The 16945-nt window shown below is 42.4% G+C and overlaps 1 protein-coding gene across 1 annotated transcript in view; it reads right to left on the reverse strand.

Annotated features, from left to right (window-relative positions):
- Positions 1–16945, reverse strand: part of zfhx3b (zinc finger homeobox 3b) — a 133723-nt gene that overhangs the window by 57135 nt on the left and 59643 nt on the right. Inside the window, exon 5 of the mRNA XM_061038437.1 lies at positions 1574–1805. Coding sequence (XP_060894420.1) covers positions 1574–1805 — 232 coding nt within the window. The remainder of the gene's footprint in view (positions 1–1573; positions 1806–16945) is intronic.

Below are 16945 nucleotides of genomic sequence, written 5' to 3' on the forward strand. Positions count from 1 at the left end.
CTCACAATGCTAAACAGGGGTGACATAACATCTTTATAAAGTGCAAAAGGGGGCCTAGGATAAAGCAAGAAATCATTTAATAACTCTCTGCAAGATATTATACAAACCATTATAATCCATGTTAAATGTGCAAGAATACCACCAATACACAGCCACACTGCAGGGGGTCCATTACTTCAACTAAAGCCTGAGTACCTCACCCTGGCACAAACATGCTATACAGAACATCTAATGTTAAAAATATATTGATGAACACAATGTCTGCCAAACATGCAAAAAATGAAAATAGGCAGAAGGAGCACAACAACTCCCGCTGTCTGAAAACAAGAAAGTAACCCCCCCCCCCCCCCCCCTACACCGCCCAAGCCTTTTAACCTTAATGGCCCTTCCTCTTGCCTTTGCATGTTAGCATGTCCACTGTACTATAGTCATTAACATATTTGGAGTGCAGCAAGCAGAAAGCTTAATTGTCCCTAATTGCTCAGCTAAATATGTTCTCTAATGATTTGCTTCAGATCTGTGACTGCCTTTTGCGCAATTTCCCGGCCGCTGGCTTCATTATCCCTGCCTCCTTGGAACAAAGCGTCTTCACAGGCTGGCGTTTTTTTCCCTGCGTAACACAGACAGAGAGTATGTGTGCAAGGGAAGTAATGGTTCCCTGTTGGAGGGACACACAATAGAGGCCCTTTGTAAGGGCATGGGAGTTAAAGTGATTGGAAAACCAAATCTGTGTAAGAAAGAGTGTTAATTGACCGCAGCTCAGTCTTCCTAATCACTCCGTAATAAATGAGCAGTCAAGGCATTTTGTTTCAGTCATACTACTGTTGTTGTAGCTGAAGCTGGTTGTTGGTGTTTTTGTTTGTTATTGCAGCTGCAGCTGCTGTTCGTCTCCTCCTACTCTGGCCTTAATGCTCTCCCTCAATATGTCTTTAATGGCTGAAAAGGACAGCTACCATTAACAAGGACTTCTACTATTACTGGTGAAGGCAGGCTTTGCAGGGATATTCAGTTTGAATGATGCAAACTATAACAAACTCAGAATCAATAATATATTTTGAATCAAATTAAAAGCCATAACTTCCAGTCATTTCTTTTTTCAATACCACCTCAAAACTGCTCTCCGTTATTTAGTTGGAATTTCAGTTATCTCTATCAAAGTAAGGTTTGCAACACACTGCTATTTAAAAAAAAAAAAAAAAAAAAAAAATATATATATATATATATATATGTGCATTTAATACTTTTGTATTTCAATTTTGGCTGCAACAACTCAGGCCTCTTTTTTTTTAAACAAAACTATTGAAGACAGAAAAATATGATGGGATGTCTTTTTCAAAACAGATTTTATCAGTTAATGTCAATGCTTATTCCACGGGGAGATAAGCTCAGAGAAAAAGGGACACGTTTTGAAAGCAAATTTTGAAATATAGGGCATACAAAGTGTCATAATTGAGTAGATGGATGTGTATAAATGTGTGTAAAGAAGTGGCTTAGGTTGAGAGATTCAGAGAGTGGAGCAAACACAGACACATAAAAGACATACTTAAACAGGGCCACAGGGGCTGGTTCTGACCTGTGTCTGAAGAAGTGCATTTGCGGATGGTGAAGATGGAGCTGAGGTCTTCGTCCTCCTCCGGCAGGCCCTTCTGCAGGCGCTGAAGCTTCCTGAGGCTCTCGCTGCGCTGGTGTTTCATAGAGCGCACGTGCTGGATCAGGTTGAGCTTGGCCTTAGTCGAGTAGTTACACAGCACACAGTGGTAGTAGCAGGCATCACCCTCCACCGCGTTCTCGTGCTGCTGCAGGTGCTGTGGGAGGGGATGGAGAGAGAGAGAGAGGAAGAGAAAGAAAGAAAGAAGAAAGAGAGAGGGAGAAAAGGAGGTTATTGTAGATGGCAGCTAGCTGGCCAGGAACCACCGACTCACTTTCATTCAAACAGTTGGCAAATGAACAAATCAATTCCCAATCACAGCTCTGTTGTTTAACATCCAGACCTCTTTCACTTCAGGACAACTGTTTGGACTGCGCACTTTGTCTGCGTGAGTGTCTGTATCAGCGGGCTAACAGGACAGGAGAGGCCTGGGAGGCACGCAAATCTCATGGGCCCATAGGCGGGCAGGAATCACATCAGCCACCCTTCAGAAAGCCATGGGTCTGCAGCCTCGCAGACGGAAGGGAGCATTGATCCCCTTCACTCAACAGAAGCCTCCCGTCTCTGAAAAGGAAACTCCAAACATCTGCTTGTTTCACGCATGGGATGCTAAATATTGATCATGGTGAGTTAAATCCTCGCTCTCTCATAGAGAAAGAGAGGCAAAGTCGGCCGTTGGGGAGGTGAGGGGATTGGGGGGGGAGGGGGTGTTAGTACATTCTGAGAGAGACTGGAACATTCCACAACAGGAGGACAACCTTCAGAGGACAGGAAATCAGCACCGCTATTGACCTGTCAACCTCAGAAGTTCCTCTAAAGACTCAACAGCAGACCTGGTCCAGCTTTCAGGACCCCCTCCGCAGTGACACAACATGCCTAACACCCCCGCTGTGACACCATACCACCACAAGCACTAGTCAAACCACAGAGCGCCGGTCTAATTACCTCCTGCATGGCTCAATCAATGACGCAAGGCCGACACAATATGGCTTTGCCTGGTGTGAGCAACAGAGTTATTGACCACGATCCTAAAGCATCACACTGATTGTTTCTGCATGTTTACAATAAAAGCCTCAGACTCAGTATGGACACTGGAGTACAGCCTGTCATGTGTTGCTCCTAATATCAAACTCTGGAGTCTCACTGAGTGTTTCTGTGGCTGCAATCAATATCAATCACCCAAAGTTTTCCAATTTTTTACTCTAATCTTCTTGGCCCCCATGGGTCAAGTGAGGCATGCTGAAACAGCAAGAAATTTTGTGAGATATTTTTTACATCATTCGAGTAATTGTATATTTTGATGTTTTGTCCTTTACATTCACTTCTAAAAACTGTAAATACATACACGTAAATAGGGATTACAATTGTTTAACTAAGGCCAAAATTGGGAGAATATATTACCAAAAGCATCAAATAGTAAATCAATGCTTTTAGAAATAATGCTTTAGAGTATTCTTTTTTTTAAACTTGTGTTTGAATTACAAATCCTGCGTTTAAAAAATATATAAATTTGTTCATTTACCTCAAACACCAGGCTTACAACTAGAATAATAGGTAAGGAGTGGTGAACCATTCAGCATAATAAAACTGAACTCTCCTGAAAAAAAACCCCTGCATGGCCTGTTTGGCTGGCTAGAAAAATCTAAAAGCAATGGAAACATTAGACATTTAACCACATTATTTCTAAATCAGGTGTTGACAGGACTGTGGAAAAAAAGTCCTAACAATATTATGGCTCCCTAAAATGCTCTTGTCCCTTTCTCATAATGTTTAATTTTCTGGCAATATCGTAATATTGCTATGGGGTTTTCTGAGCTATTGTGTTCCACTCTCTTCGGTTTCATATTTCTCACTTCTACACCTAAAATGTGCATTAAGACACCGCTTCAAGGAAAAAAGAATAGGAGTTCTTCTCCCCCTCCTTTTTGTAAGCCCCACAGCTTGGTGTAATAGAGTTATTAGGTGATTGTAAAAGGCTCTGTGTCTCTGCGTTCTCTCCTTTCTTGCCTCGTTTTAAGCAATCCATGATGTCATGAATAGGTGTTGCTTGATATTGTGGAAGCCCTCCTCTTCCTCCTCCTTTTCTTCTGCGCACAAATATTGCATCAGGAGGCAGAGAAAAACCTGAGAGACAGATTCAGTTATAGATATCACCAAATCCATCATGCACACTGCTTTTAGTCATAGCAGATGTCTTGAATTAGAAAAAAAGAGAGTTCTGGCTCCAAATGACTCAGTGCTGCAAAAATCTACGAGAGGACAAGTTTTAAAAAAAAAGACAGCACCTGACCTAAACTTCAAAGCTTCTCTCAAGGGGTAGAAAAAAATCCTGGAAGTTTTATAGTTTCCCATAAAAAGCAGGGGGTTTATATAGGAGTAAACCTGAGACCGCATGCCCCTGAATCGGCCATAATTCACTATAAACCTGACTGGCAGGGGAGATGGCCTCAACAGGGCCAAGTCTCGCCTGCTCCAGTGCTTCTAGCTCAGTCTGCAATGTCAAACTGTTACACCTGTAAAGCACCACTTTCCCCATCCCTGCACTGGTCATGACCTGAGTCAGTCTGGGGCATTTTAAAGTCAGGGGAGGAGGTAGTGATCACGAAGGTGGTCCCTGGTAATTCAATAATCTAAGCAGGACTGAGACTAGAGTAGACCATAGTAAGTAAAAGAACAGCATAGCTTGGCCCATGAGAACAAAAACTCTCTGGTCAAGCATGAACTGACTTTCTCAATGGATTCTCACTGGATTCCATAGCAAATATCCATGTGAGACACTCCTAGGATCATATCTTAGAGCACAGACACAGTGTGGACACAGTAAACTCACAGTCCATCACCCTCTTCGGTTCACACACACATGCATGCGTGCACACTCCACTGAATGTGAAACATAATAATGCCTGAGACAGTGCCTATGTCTGTTTCCTATGAACCTGCAATGAAGCCCCTTTATGATAAATCACCTCCAACTGCAATGCAGGAATTTGGCAGCTTAATGAAAAAGTCATGTTGAGCTGGGAGGAGTTGGCCGGCGTGGGTTTCTGAGCACCCTGTTGAGGCCCCAACAGAAGGGGATGTGGAGCATAATGGTGGGGAAGCTGGCTGGGTCAGTGGCATGGATTCAATAGTACTGGACTGTCTGGGAATTTACAGTCATCATATAGGAGATTCAGCTAAGCAAGTACAAATGCGCGAGCGCCTAGAATGCAGTGATGTTCTCGATTGGGCATGGGAGAAATGATGTATATGAATGTACTGTATGTGGTCTTTCTTCACAGATAAGATCACAAAAACACATTGGTTGCAGTTGCCTTAAATGTGTGAAAGTCACATGAAAGTCCTGTTGCAGTCTGCCAATTTAAAAACCTGAACTGGTTAGATTAACCTTAATAATACTTTGTTTCTCTTAACATTTAAAATACCTTAACAATTATATTTAACATGATGATCCCTTTAATTCTGGTTTTACAGAAAAAGGTCTAATTCTAAGATTTGTTTAACAATATGCTGGCTTTCATAGTTTAAAAAAGCTATCCTGGTTTTTCAAGCCTCTCTTTTCCATGGAGCACCTTATCTTTTTCTGTGGAGGCTGAAGCATTGCTCTGCGCTTTTTCAGGTAAAGAGGGACAGGGGCGGTGTGGGCACCACCCCATCCTCTCGCTCACAACTCTTCAGTGCACTCTGCCCTCTGAGTGGGCAATACGTGCTGGTATCAGTTTCACCACCCACCCAGAGCACTGCATACATCTGCATTTCCATCCACTTAAATGCAAAGTAAAAGTGCACCTTTAACACAAAACACTGTGGTTGCTGAGAGAGTCCAACTAACACAAGATAGAGGTGGGTATTACTGGAAGGCTGGAAGGGAGACAGAGCCAGTAATTCCAGAGAATGGCTCCCAATGGAGCCGTATAATACAGCATGTACACGCAACAAACACATACCAAAGTATAGACAAAAAGAACATCAGAAATGTACATACACAAACATGCACAAAACACACTCTCGATTACACACACACTCAGCCACACACCATTATGGTCATACACTAATTTCCACCATTAAATTTGGCAGTGCTGTTAATACAAAATTAATGCATTAAAACAGATGACTATCTGTGAGCTAAATAGCTATCAATTCTGAGAGAGCTGCCAAATTCCCTCTGTGAGAGAGCCAGGAAGTATCTAGCTGGCTATCGCTTTGTGACAGTCTGCCGGACTCTCAGCTGCTGTTTGTGTCAGTGTATCTGTTTGTGCACTCATATTTGAACTCCATGGGAGGGCTACACAGTTAGAAAACCTACTTTCACATCTAACAGCATACGGTGTATTGCAAAACAGCAGATCAGTCATCTGACATGAAAGAGGTTATATTCTCTGTAATCAAAGAGTGAGGACACACATTTTCACCTGTGATGAAAATATACAAACTAGTTCCTGGCTTTTGACATGTGACAGCACCTTTGTCACTCATACATAGTGATGTCATGGCAGCAGTTATGACCGCTGAGGTAACTGTTTTTCACTCTGAAGGTAGACAATGTAATATGCCTGTTGGGTTGAAAAACATACCAGTGCCAAAGGGAGAAGAAAACGCCTCTCAGTGTGTAAAAAGGGAAGCTATCTTATGTAGAGAACATGTTACTCTGACTTCTTTCTTACCAGCGACAGAGCATATGTACATATGCAGATAATGTTTGGGGACTTTGTTGTCATAAATCTGTACTCTGGGAATCCCCTGGAACGTAAGCAGGTTATTTGGGAAAGCAAAGAAGCAGAGGGAGTTCTCGCAGTTATGCCTGTGATTCCCTGTCTGCCAGCAGCACGAACAACAGCTCCAACCACAGAGGCCCCACTGGGTGCCAAGTGCGGTGGCTGCTTTGAATTAGCCACTGCAAGCTGCAACATGCCTAACAGTTAGGTTGTGGCTTAAGGGGACTGTGTATTCCAGGCCTTCCTACTGCTTCCTGAACCTCATCCCCACCCTTGTCTTTTCTTCTCCTTTACTCTCCCTAATCCCTGCCACCCCTCCAGTGCATCCTGGCCCTCTGTCACAAAGCCCATAATGTGTTAAGTTGCTTCCTCTACTGCCTTAGTGTAGAAATGATCCATCACTACCGGTGAATAAAAACCGGTGCATATTTGTCTCTGGGAGGGAAGAGAGAAACAAAACGGACCTCTGTGTCATAAGGGAGACCGGCAAGGAAGAGATGGATCGCTGTAGGTGTCCTTGGAGAGCATGACTTAACATAGACCGATGAAACAAAGTAGCCTGGGAGGGGGGTCATGGAGACACTTAAAGACAAGGCAGCTACTGGTGCTCCACACCCACCACTCTTACTTACTTTAACATTAAATAAAGCAATAATTATTGAATTCCGTTTGAATGAGTAAGATGCTAGAAAGTAAACAATGGGAACATAATTGCAGAGGGAAGGCAATCAATGCAGGCAGTCATTTGGGCCATGTTGATTGTGTAGGCTGCTGTAAGTGCGTGTGTAAGCGTGTGCACCTTTTGTGTAGTCGTTGAATATCTAAGGTGAGTTAAGGGGGTATGTGCTATGACAAGGAGCTGAGTAATACACTGCCATACGCATGCACAAAACAAGAGTTGGGTAATCCCTCCTTCAATAATGACCAAGGGATCTAAACAATAGCTCTCAATCAGGTGATCAATGTGTCCACATAATTCATGTGTGAGTCACTGTCTTTGAAAGGGGGAGAAGGAGATGCAAGCAGGAGGTGGATAGATCAATGCCCTGTGTGGTGATAACAAGCCTGGGCCTATGCCCAAAGGAGCCTTGCACCAGCGTCCAGGGCCACTCTCATTAAGAACATTTGGATAAGCATGGCCATACATACATAATGTCCTCTTGTAATCATAGCCAGATAAACACATTTCCCCCCCCATCTTAATGAGCATGCTCGTGCTTTTGTGACACACAGCGATGTCTCCGAAACAGGCAGGAAATGATGTCAATCCCCAAACAAGAAATAAAAAACAGTCAAGCAAATTAACAGCAAGCTGTTGGCCTCCTCTTTCAATAGCTAATTAACAGCTTAACCTCCTGGTGCTTTTATGAAAGCCATGCTGGGAGGAGCTTGCCAAGATTGCAGTACAATAAGTCTGCCTGCAGGAGGCGAGGGCAGGGTGGAGCCATAGGGGTACCCAAACAACTGCTTCAGCCACTTGATGGCATGTGTACTCGCAAGGTACCATCTGGAAACTGCACGAGGCAAATCAGGACCTGCCCTGGCCCTTCTCTCCTTTACCCACACTACTGTGTCAACATCACAACCCTTTATTTTGGACAGCGGTGGTAATAATTACTTGTACAGGGCTCGGAAAGAACATTTTACGATTTTCATCTTTGCAAAACATGAGCCAGGCAGTCTGAGATGTTAAATTGTTCAATTAGAAAAATATGTCATGTATCACACACTATTATTACAATGATTATGACAAAAAGTTTATTGTTGCAGCAAGTCTTTTTGCTGTGACAGTTCTGGTACAAAAATTGATCATAAAAAACAGGAATATCTCCTCTTCTAAAACTCCAAAGGCCACAATCCCATTTTTTATAGAAAATGAAAAAAACACACCTGCTTTTGGCACCCAACTAACTTTTCAATACTCCTCCCTAGTCACCGAGTAGTGAGCAGACAAAGACGACTACCAGAGGCCACTAGTATTACCTTAAAACCACTCCCTGTCTTCTGGCTACAAAATCAGGTTGATATTACTTCTAGTGGGACAAGTCTTGTAGTCATGTGTTTTGTATTAGGATTTGTGTATGTAACTTTTTTTGAATGCTTCCTGTGAAATGTTTACAATGCAGACCACTACAACATCAAATTGTGTTAGTCTGAGGACAAACACAATCCTTTTGTACATCTTTGATTTCCATGCAATTTAGAGCAGACTCTCAGGAATGTACAAAATGAATTGTATGGGTTGGCTTAACAGAGCAACAAAGGGCTTTAAATTGAAGTGTGTGTACTACAGTAGATAAGATGCCTGACTATGTAGATCTACACTGAGCTGTGCCGTAGGTCACTGAAGTGTTAGTAGGGTAAAGGCAGAGGCAGCCCTACACCCACACAGCTGACAAGAGTCTCCAACACCTCACTGCCTCTTCATTTGTCACTTGCCAGCCACACAATAGCAGGCTGGCCTTATGGAGCCACTGTGCATGTGGGCAGCCAAAAATGTTGCTGAAGAAGAAGACGAAGGATGAAACAGAGATTTGGAGAGGGCGGAGGTGAACAAGATGTGTATGAGTAAGAGGGAGACGGTGAGTCGGGGTGTTGGATTAAGATACAGGCAAACACTTCTTGTAATGATTAATGCAGTCAGCTAGAATTAAATTCAGAGCAGGAACATTACCCAAACACAATTAGTCCTCGAGAACAAACATCACACTATGTCGGGAATGCAGATTCATTGCCGTATCATTGCAAAGGAGTATCCGTCACAAGTTGAAAGGAATACAGGGGTAAAACTTTATACCAATTGTATGTCCTCTTCCCACCTTGTTGAATACTATGACCCACAAAAGCCTTTAAATGTGCCCACAACAACAGGGGAGATGGAAAACCATGCATACTTCCTATTGTCTTTACTGGATCTCTTGTACCACCTTTGGGCTGACATAACAACAGAAACGAGACACTGAATACAGTCTCCTCGGGCTTGTATTATCTAGCTTTCACCTCCGGCGTTCTCAGTTTGGTAGTGTAAATATTTCATTATCACATAATTGGTTGCTGCTTCAGGCTACGCAATAAGACTGTGATAGCTAGAGCACTGTATGATTTCCGAATATCCCGAATCGTTTTATGTAAAATTCATAGGAATGTGTTTTGGGGGAGAAGTGTTTGAGTTCTGGTAAAGGGAAATGTTTAGTTGTTCATGCACTGCCCTCGCATAAGCCTGCTAGAGACACAAGCTAATTAAGAACGGCGATGATGTGCTCAGCCAGTGTCAATATTTAACCCAGTCTTACACAGCTATCTTTATTAGCAGCATCGCACTGACAAAAGGAGCAACGTGGCCTTTGAGAGGACCTCTTCTTAAAATGAAAATTAACAAGGTGGAGTGGGGTTGAGTGGAAGTGAATATACAGAGTGGGTCTATATGTGGGCTTATTTTGCATGGACCATGAAGTGCCTTGTTGGAGTGAAACTGCTATTGAGGGTTCTTCAAGCAGTTCATACAGCAAACACCCACCAGTTCCACCTGTGAGCTGTACCATACAGGGCAACTAGAAGGCTGCAAACTTTAATGAGTCAAACCTTGAAATTGCACTATAAACTAAAGATAAAAAGCTAAAGATTTTGAGTGGAATAAAAAATGTCATCGCTTCTTCAATTTGCTATGTTTAAAGTGTTGGGGTCTTTGTTCAATAAAAATAGTCACCAAGCATATCCTCTTGACCTTAATGCTCATCATTCAGTATAAGCCAAAGCCTTGTTGAATTATGCTACATTTTAGTATAACAGAATATAGTTCATATACAGACAGTGTGTAGATAGTGCAGCTACTGTCCTAATTCACAAGATCCACATTTGGATTTTTCTTTTCTTTATAGGACCCACAGTAGCCTTTGACCTTTGCCCACAGGGAGGCACGGCACTCCATTTGAAAAGCTCTATGCAGCAACTCTCTCCTTCCCATGAGCATTGCCAACGGCATCAGTAATACATATGTGAGGTCCTAACACAGATTTCTTTACAGGGTGATTCTGTTGGGCCAGCTCATTAGCCAAAGAAAAAACATAACTGCACTCTCCATAAAAAAAGGAAACAAAAGTGCTCATTGATCAGGTTGATCAATCAAGGATCAATAACCTAAACCCTCATCATTCCCAGCGCAGCGTAATTGCAGCTGAAATATAGTTGTCATCACTAAAAATCAAACACAGAGCAGACTAATTGGTAGAGCCCTACTGCTTCGGTCATGCTGGCAAAAAGCTTCACAAAGACCCAGAAAGACTTGTGATGGCCGCTCATTGGAGGTTCCCAAAATAACTGCTCATGCCATTAGCAAGTGTCATCATGGAGGTCATTGTGCTGGCTGCCCATCTGGGGACAGTTAATACAGGGCAGAGCAAACCACCAAACAGGAGTGCTTTGTGTCTGTGCTTTTGAGTTGTTACGTCACTAAAACCATGTGTTGTAAGACAACTTGTGATTTTAATCAAGTGTTTTTGAGGGATTTCGTTATAAGACAATTTGTTGCTGACCTTTGAGTTAAGCAGCAATCAGGAAAAAAAGAGATCATTTTCAACTCTGATAGTTAAGCAGGGTAAGCAGTGGTTAAAGCAAATAGACACGCCTGATATAATAGACATTTCACAGACTGGCATCGTGGCAAAGCTGCCCTAACTGGCTACACCATATACACTGCTCAATCATGCAAAAAATCTCAAACTATACTTCAAAGCCTACCTCTTTCCCTTTTCCTGTTTATTGATTACGTAGAGCTCTTGTTCAGTAATTGTGCAGTAAATCAAGCATGGTGAGCACTAATCTCAACCCTGGGAGGAAAGTGTTAAAGGTAAAACCTGCTGAAAAGTGCATAATTACGGAGCAGTGTTCAGCCAGGAGAGAGGATACACTCCTCCCTCTCACATTTCTCACACACTGCCTGCCTGCACAACCAGCAGCAGTAGGGAGAAGGGGTTGGCAGAAGAGCAAGGGAAGTGTATACAGTTTCTAACCACCTCTCTCACTCCCTCCCTTACTCTTTCAGTCCTTCTCCCTCCCAATGAATTCCCAACCAAAGCGCCGGGGGCGCCATGCTTGTAAAGAAACCACAGCCTTTTGAGTGCTTCTTGTATTTACAAACGGAGGCATGTTGGAATCAAAGGCATTACCACATGACATAACACATTAAACAGCTGGCAGATTGAGAATTTATAGACTGGATAAGATAGTAAGTGGGGTAAACAGGAAAAAGAGCCATTGTTGGATCAGCTAAACTAGCAATACTTGTTATGAGAGCCAAACTTACCTAAAGCAGAGAATAGGAGAGGAGTGAACTGCAGAAGCTCCCTCCTTTCCCTCGCTTTGCCTTCTCTTTTAACACACAGCTCAGGCTTTACTCCAGGTGGAGACAGCTATCACTTTCCCATCAACTTCCTGTTCCTCTCGTCTCTCCGCCCCCCTTTTTTTCCTGCGTTCTCTTTTACTCCCAGCTGCACAACTTGGTTTTCTGTGCCATGTTTGAAGATGAACAAAGCTGAATCTTCCCCCCGCCGTCTTCTGAAGCACTAAAATCTGCAGTTAAGAGATTTTTTCTCTTCTCATGCCTCCTTCTCTTATCCTCCTCCCCCAACACTTTCCCCATGTTGCTGTTCTGCCTAATATCACCTCAGTTTTTATTTCACCCTCATCAGCAGGCACCTAAAAATAAATGATAAATGGAATATGATATTTTAAAGTCTTATCTCTTATCTGTTCTTGCAGGGGGAATAATAGGGTAGTTAATCCTGCAGATCCTACTCAAATTGATTAATCAGCACATGCGGACAATCAAATAAATGATTAATATTCCCCAGTCCTGTGGTCGGACAGTTACCCCTGAAACCATCAGTAATAATTCAGTAACCCTTCACAGACCACAGGCTGCAGCTAGTCAGCCTCACTCAGCATCAGCTCTCTGATGTTCAGCAGGACTTTGAACTCCCCGCACACCACACACCAGGGGTAAGACAATCTGCAGTCTTCTTTCTCTCAAACCCTCCAACAATGCCTGCCTACCTGATCAAACTCACGCCATATATGCACAGAATTTTTGGAGCACAGTAGTTTACATGATATAGGATGAGAATGCTTAATCGGTATGCTTTTTATTGTAGCATATCCTCATACTACAGAGTGAAAAAAATTCAAACTGGTCTCAATGCTGATTCCAAATGACTGTGAAGATACACTTTACAGCCAAAACAGTGATATAGGGTACAGAATGTCACACACAATTGGACATATTATTGATGCTTAGTCTGTAGAAGTAAGTGCAGAGGGACTGCAGGTCAAAATCAGCTTTAATGAAATATATAATATAATATAAGTATACATGAAATTGTGGCTTTATTGTCTAATATTGCATGTTAAATAACATCAATAAAATACATTTATAAATAAATAAATGAAATGTGTTATGTAATCCATGTGTGAAGTGCCTAACAAAATAGCTTTGCCAGGCCTTACTACGCTGAGCCCATCCTGGTCAACAGCGGGACAGGGGGGGGGGGGGGGGGGGGGGACTTCTTTTCACTCCCATTACCTGTGCTATTTTCTCTCCTTCTGAGGTCAGAGGTCCCTCTGACTGTTCTGAATAAGGCCATCATTAGCTCCCCTACATTTGCACCTAGAACAGGAGCATAATAGTAGAGGTGGAGTCTTATAGGATATGATGGTAAATATAGATACATATGTGTATTTGTGTTTGAAGGTGTGAAATGTGTGCTCTGTTGATGGTAGACCTGAAGTGAAAGATATGCAAAGGTATTACTCCACTCCAGCAAACCCAGACATACACACTATATACACACAGGGCCCCCCCCCCCAATCCCTTCTCTCTGCAGTACAGGAGGCTTGGTCTTTGTGTTGAGTCTGGCCAGCTGGTTGCCTGAATCAGCATGTGCAGCTGTCTCCTGTGACGAACACAACTCCACCACCAGCAGGACACAGTGACTCCTCACAGCATTGCTATGCTTTAATATGGCTGCCTGGCATTACTACAGCCATGTAAAACCCACCTAAGAAGCTGTTGACCTCTGGGGAGTTTACACATGCCGAGTAGAGGCTGGGTTTTTAGCTGTTTCACATATTGATGGTCTTTAACTAGTTTGAGAGCCTCGGAGGGTAGTGCTATTAGAACTACACCAACAACTGGGAGAAGACAGGGCTCTAAAGTGTGAGTGGCCATTCACTCCTCTTGCCAATATGCCCAGTGATATATAGCTTTGTCTTTAATAGGTACAGGCATGGTGTGTAGGGCAGTGTAGTGAAAAAAGCCTGAGTTTTATATAAGCGTTACAGTTCACTTTGATCTCCTCTCTTGCTCCACTGTTTATAAATCAGCCACACAAATATTTATGAGCGGAACAAGGAAAATGGCTGGTCTGGTTTGTATCCCTGCCCTTCTACCCTCCCTTCCTCCCTCCCCACAACGTTCCCTCCCTCTCCCTGTGGCTGATGTGTGGATGAGGCCACCACAGACGCAGAGAGAGTGCATAGGCCCCAGGCCACATCCATCATATCTGCTATGTCTCTGGCTATTGTGTGGCCTTTGAGAAGGCTGAACCTAACCAAAGCAAGTAACAGAAAATATTTCACAATAAAAGAGAGAACTAACACATACAGCACGCAAAAATAGTCACTGCTATAACTTGAATTAACTGTTTAAAATAGTTGGACCAGTGCAATGAGAATACATCGTATGGACAAAATCAACTACATACACATGCAACCATCAATGCCATTTGTGCCCAACTAATGCATCACTAGTTCATAAGTAACTAAGATCAATTAATGAATACAGCCATGTTCAATACATATTGCCTCTGCCTTCCCATTTAGCTCACCTATCTGTTCCTGGCTTCACATAATGGGCCGACCCAGAGCTTCTGGATCCATACGCCTTAATTGCTCCCCCCAGCCCTGACCTCTGGTCCAGATCACATCGCTGATATACGGCATCTCTATTAAATTGGGAAGTAGGTAAATATTCTTCTAATGACCCGCAGTTCTAGAGACACCATTGAAATAGAGGAGAATAAAAATCAATGTTTTTTTTTTCCCCTTTCTCTTACTCTATTCCCTTTTTAGGTTGACTCAAAAAATGTGACGAAGGACCGAGCAGAATAAGCAATGACCTTCACTGAGATGCATTTGGGTAATGAAGAAATTACAAACCGATACGTGGAAGGAAATATCCTTTGAACTGCATCTTGATTGTCCTTCAGTAAACCCCTCATGTTACTACATTGGGTTTATACTGCACCAGTATATACAAAAGAATCAAACAGCCTTTATCTTAACTGAACAGAAAGTTGAACCTGCAATCAAGACTTTGATATTTCGAAAGATAACAGGGTTCGAGCAGGAAACTCCACTGGATGTTACTCCTCCTGTGGTGTAGGTACACAAAAAGATGCTTTAATGCAAGGTTATGTGCATGTAAATGTGTTTGTGAATGTATGTGCGCTGTACAGTAACAGCTGTATGTGTGTGAATGTGGGCAGGGGCTGGTTGTTGGGGAAAGAGACGGGGTAATAGTGGTGGACTGGCTTGTCGATCGATGCAGTGATTGGCAGTTAATGGCTTTTCCTGTTCTGCCTTGGTAACTCTGGACTGATGGCTGTTGCTTCTGATCAGAGATGGCAGATGGTGTTTGATTTTCGTATATAAACCCCTGACTTTGTGGAGATGGCTTCATCATGTTTAATGATTTAAAAGGTAAGTTGAATGCTGGGAATAGTCCAATGCTGAAATCCTCTCCCAAAAAGCCCTTACCTCGCTACCAGATGTGACGACTGATCCTTTTTAACTACGTCTACATAGCATGATATTCTTCTATAAACCACACAATCTTTCAATGATACATCATTCATATGATTTTCACAACCCGTGCATTTCTCTCCATTACATATGATTCAACTATTTCATTCTCAGGCCTCATATTCCAGTCTGCTGTTTGGCAAACTACTTCCTGATCTAATACCTCGAAAAATACCCCAAACCCCGAAGATCAAAGATAACCCTATACACCTAAAGTCGTATCACCAAATATTCCATTTCACCTAACTGGTTGGTAATAATAGAGTGGACTGGAAGTGTGCCAAGGAAAAAAATGAAAAGCTGTAAATTGAAGAAAATTGAATGATAAGCTCCATTTGGTGTGACGGTAGGGAATCCGAGAACAATCAGCAGGTCCTAAAATCTAAAAAAAAATGTCAGGTTAGATATTTGGCTCCTCATTTTACAATTTCATTTTCAACTGTTTAAGACTATGGTTTAAACCAGTGTACAATTCCATAGCTCAAGATGTTTTAACATTACATACCAACAGAAGTTCAAAAGGAGCTGGTTGTAGATCATAAAATCATAAAGGATCATAAAAAAAGGCTTTTATAATACTGATAAATATTGAAGTACATATTTTCAGAAAAGAGAGTCAAAAGAAAAACAGAGGGTCAACACACTCCCTGTGTAAAAAAAGATTGATCTTTCCATATGGACAGAGTCATCTCCATAGAGCTGAAAGTCGTCAGTGAAAATATGCATACTCTAAAACAGCTGCAAGATTCAGATCACGCCTGGACTCACAACTGCAAAATGAATATGCCCTACCTCCTGAAACTTCGACAAATAATGTTGTTTGTTGCTATGCAAGTTAATAACATGCTGGGCCAACCCCCAACCCTACCCCATGCATATATCCACATGCAAATGAATACATTGATCATTTGAATACTACTTTGCATTCCATATCTCACCATTTCATGTTCAAACTTTAACGGCTCTCCGAGATCTCTTTTTTAAACAGTAGCTGCACAGACGGTCCTTATGGTTCAAATTATTTCAACATGACTTTTTCAACCTAACAAGCATAAATTAAGGAAATTCCAATCTAGTGACAGAGATAGTCCATCTGAAGAAAGGATCCAAGTTTGAATTATTCAGCAGTCTTTAATTTTGAGGCGAGTGTTGATCGAATGTGTTGACATTATTAAAAAAAGAGTTTGTGGGGCCGGCGAGGAAGGAAGTGAGGGATGATAGTAGACAATCTATGAGTAAGCCTAGCAGTCCAGTGGCTCTGGAGACTTCCTCTACTGTCTGTGTCTCTGAAGAGAACTCAAATGGGGAAAATTGCCTCTGTAAATCAACATGAGATTGAAAAGAACTTTATAATACGCAAATGTGTGAAACTGCTTATGCTGAACAAAAGCCGGCACTTCAAATGCTTTACTTGGCCAGCTAAGGCTAGTAAAAGTAAAGTGTCTGACAGTGTTACCCTGAGGTCTGCCACATAAACGACACAGGGTGAGGTGAAGGTGAGCAAGAAAAAGAGATGATGTGTCGGGGAGGGGCTTCAAGGCAGAGTAGTTTTTTTTTTTCAAACACCAGTGTCTATTCTGGGCATCAGTTTGTCATGAAGGAATGTGAAGGCCATAAAGTATCGTTGCCCTTGAGAAGTTGAAGAGCATTCTTGTCCCCAACTCTTAAAACTGTCTCTCTCTCTTTCACTCACTATCACTTTTCCCAACCTGCACTCCCTCCCCCT

This window comes from Labrus mixtus, chromosome 1 (genome assembly GCF_963584025.1).
Source record: "Labrus mixtus chromosome 1, fLabMix1.1, whole genome shotgun sequence".
Taxonomy (NCBI): domain Eukaryota; kingdom Metazoa; phylum Chordata; class Actinopteri; order Labriformes; family Labridae; genus Labrus; species Labrus mixtus.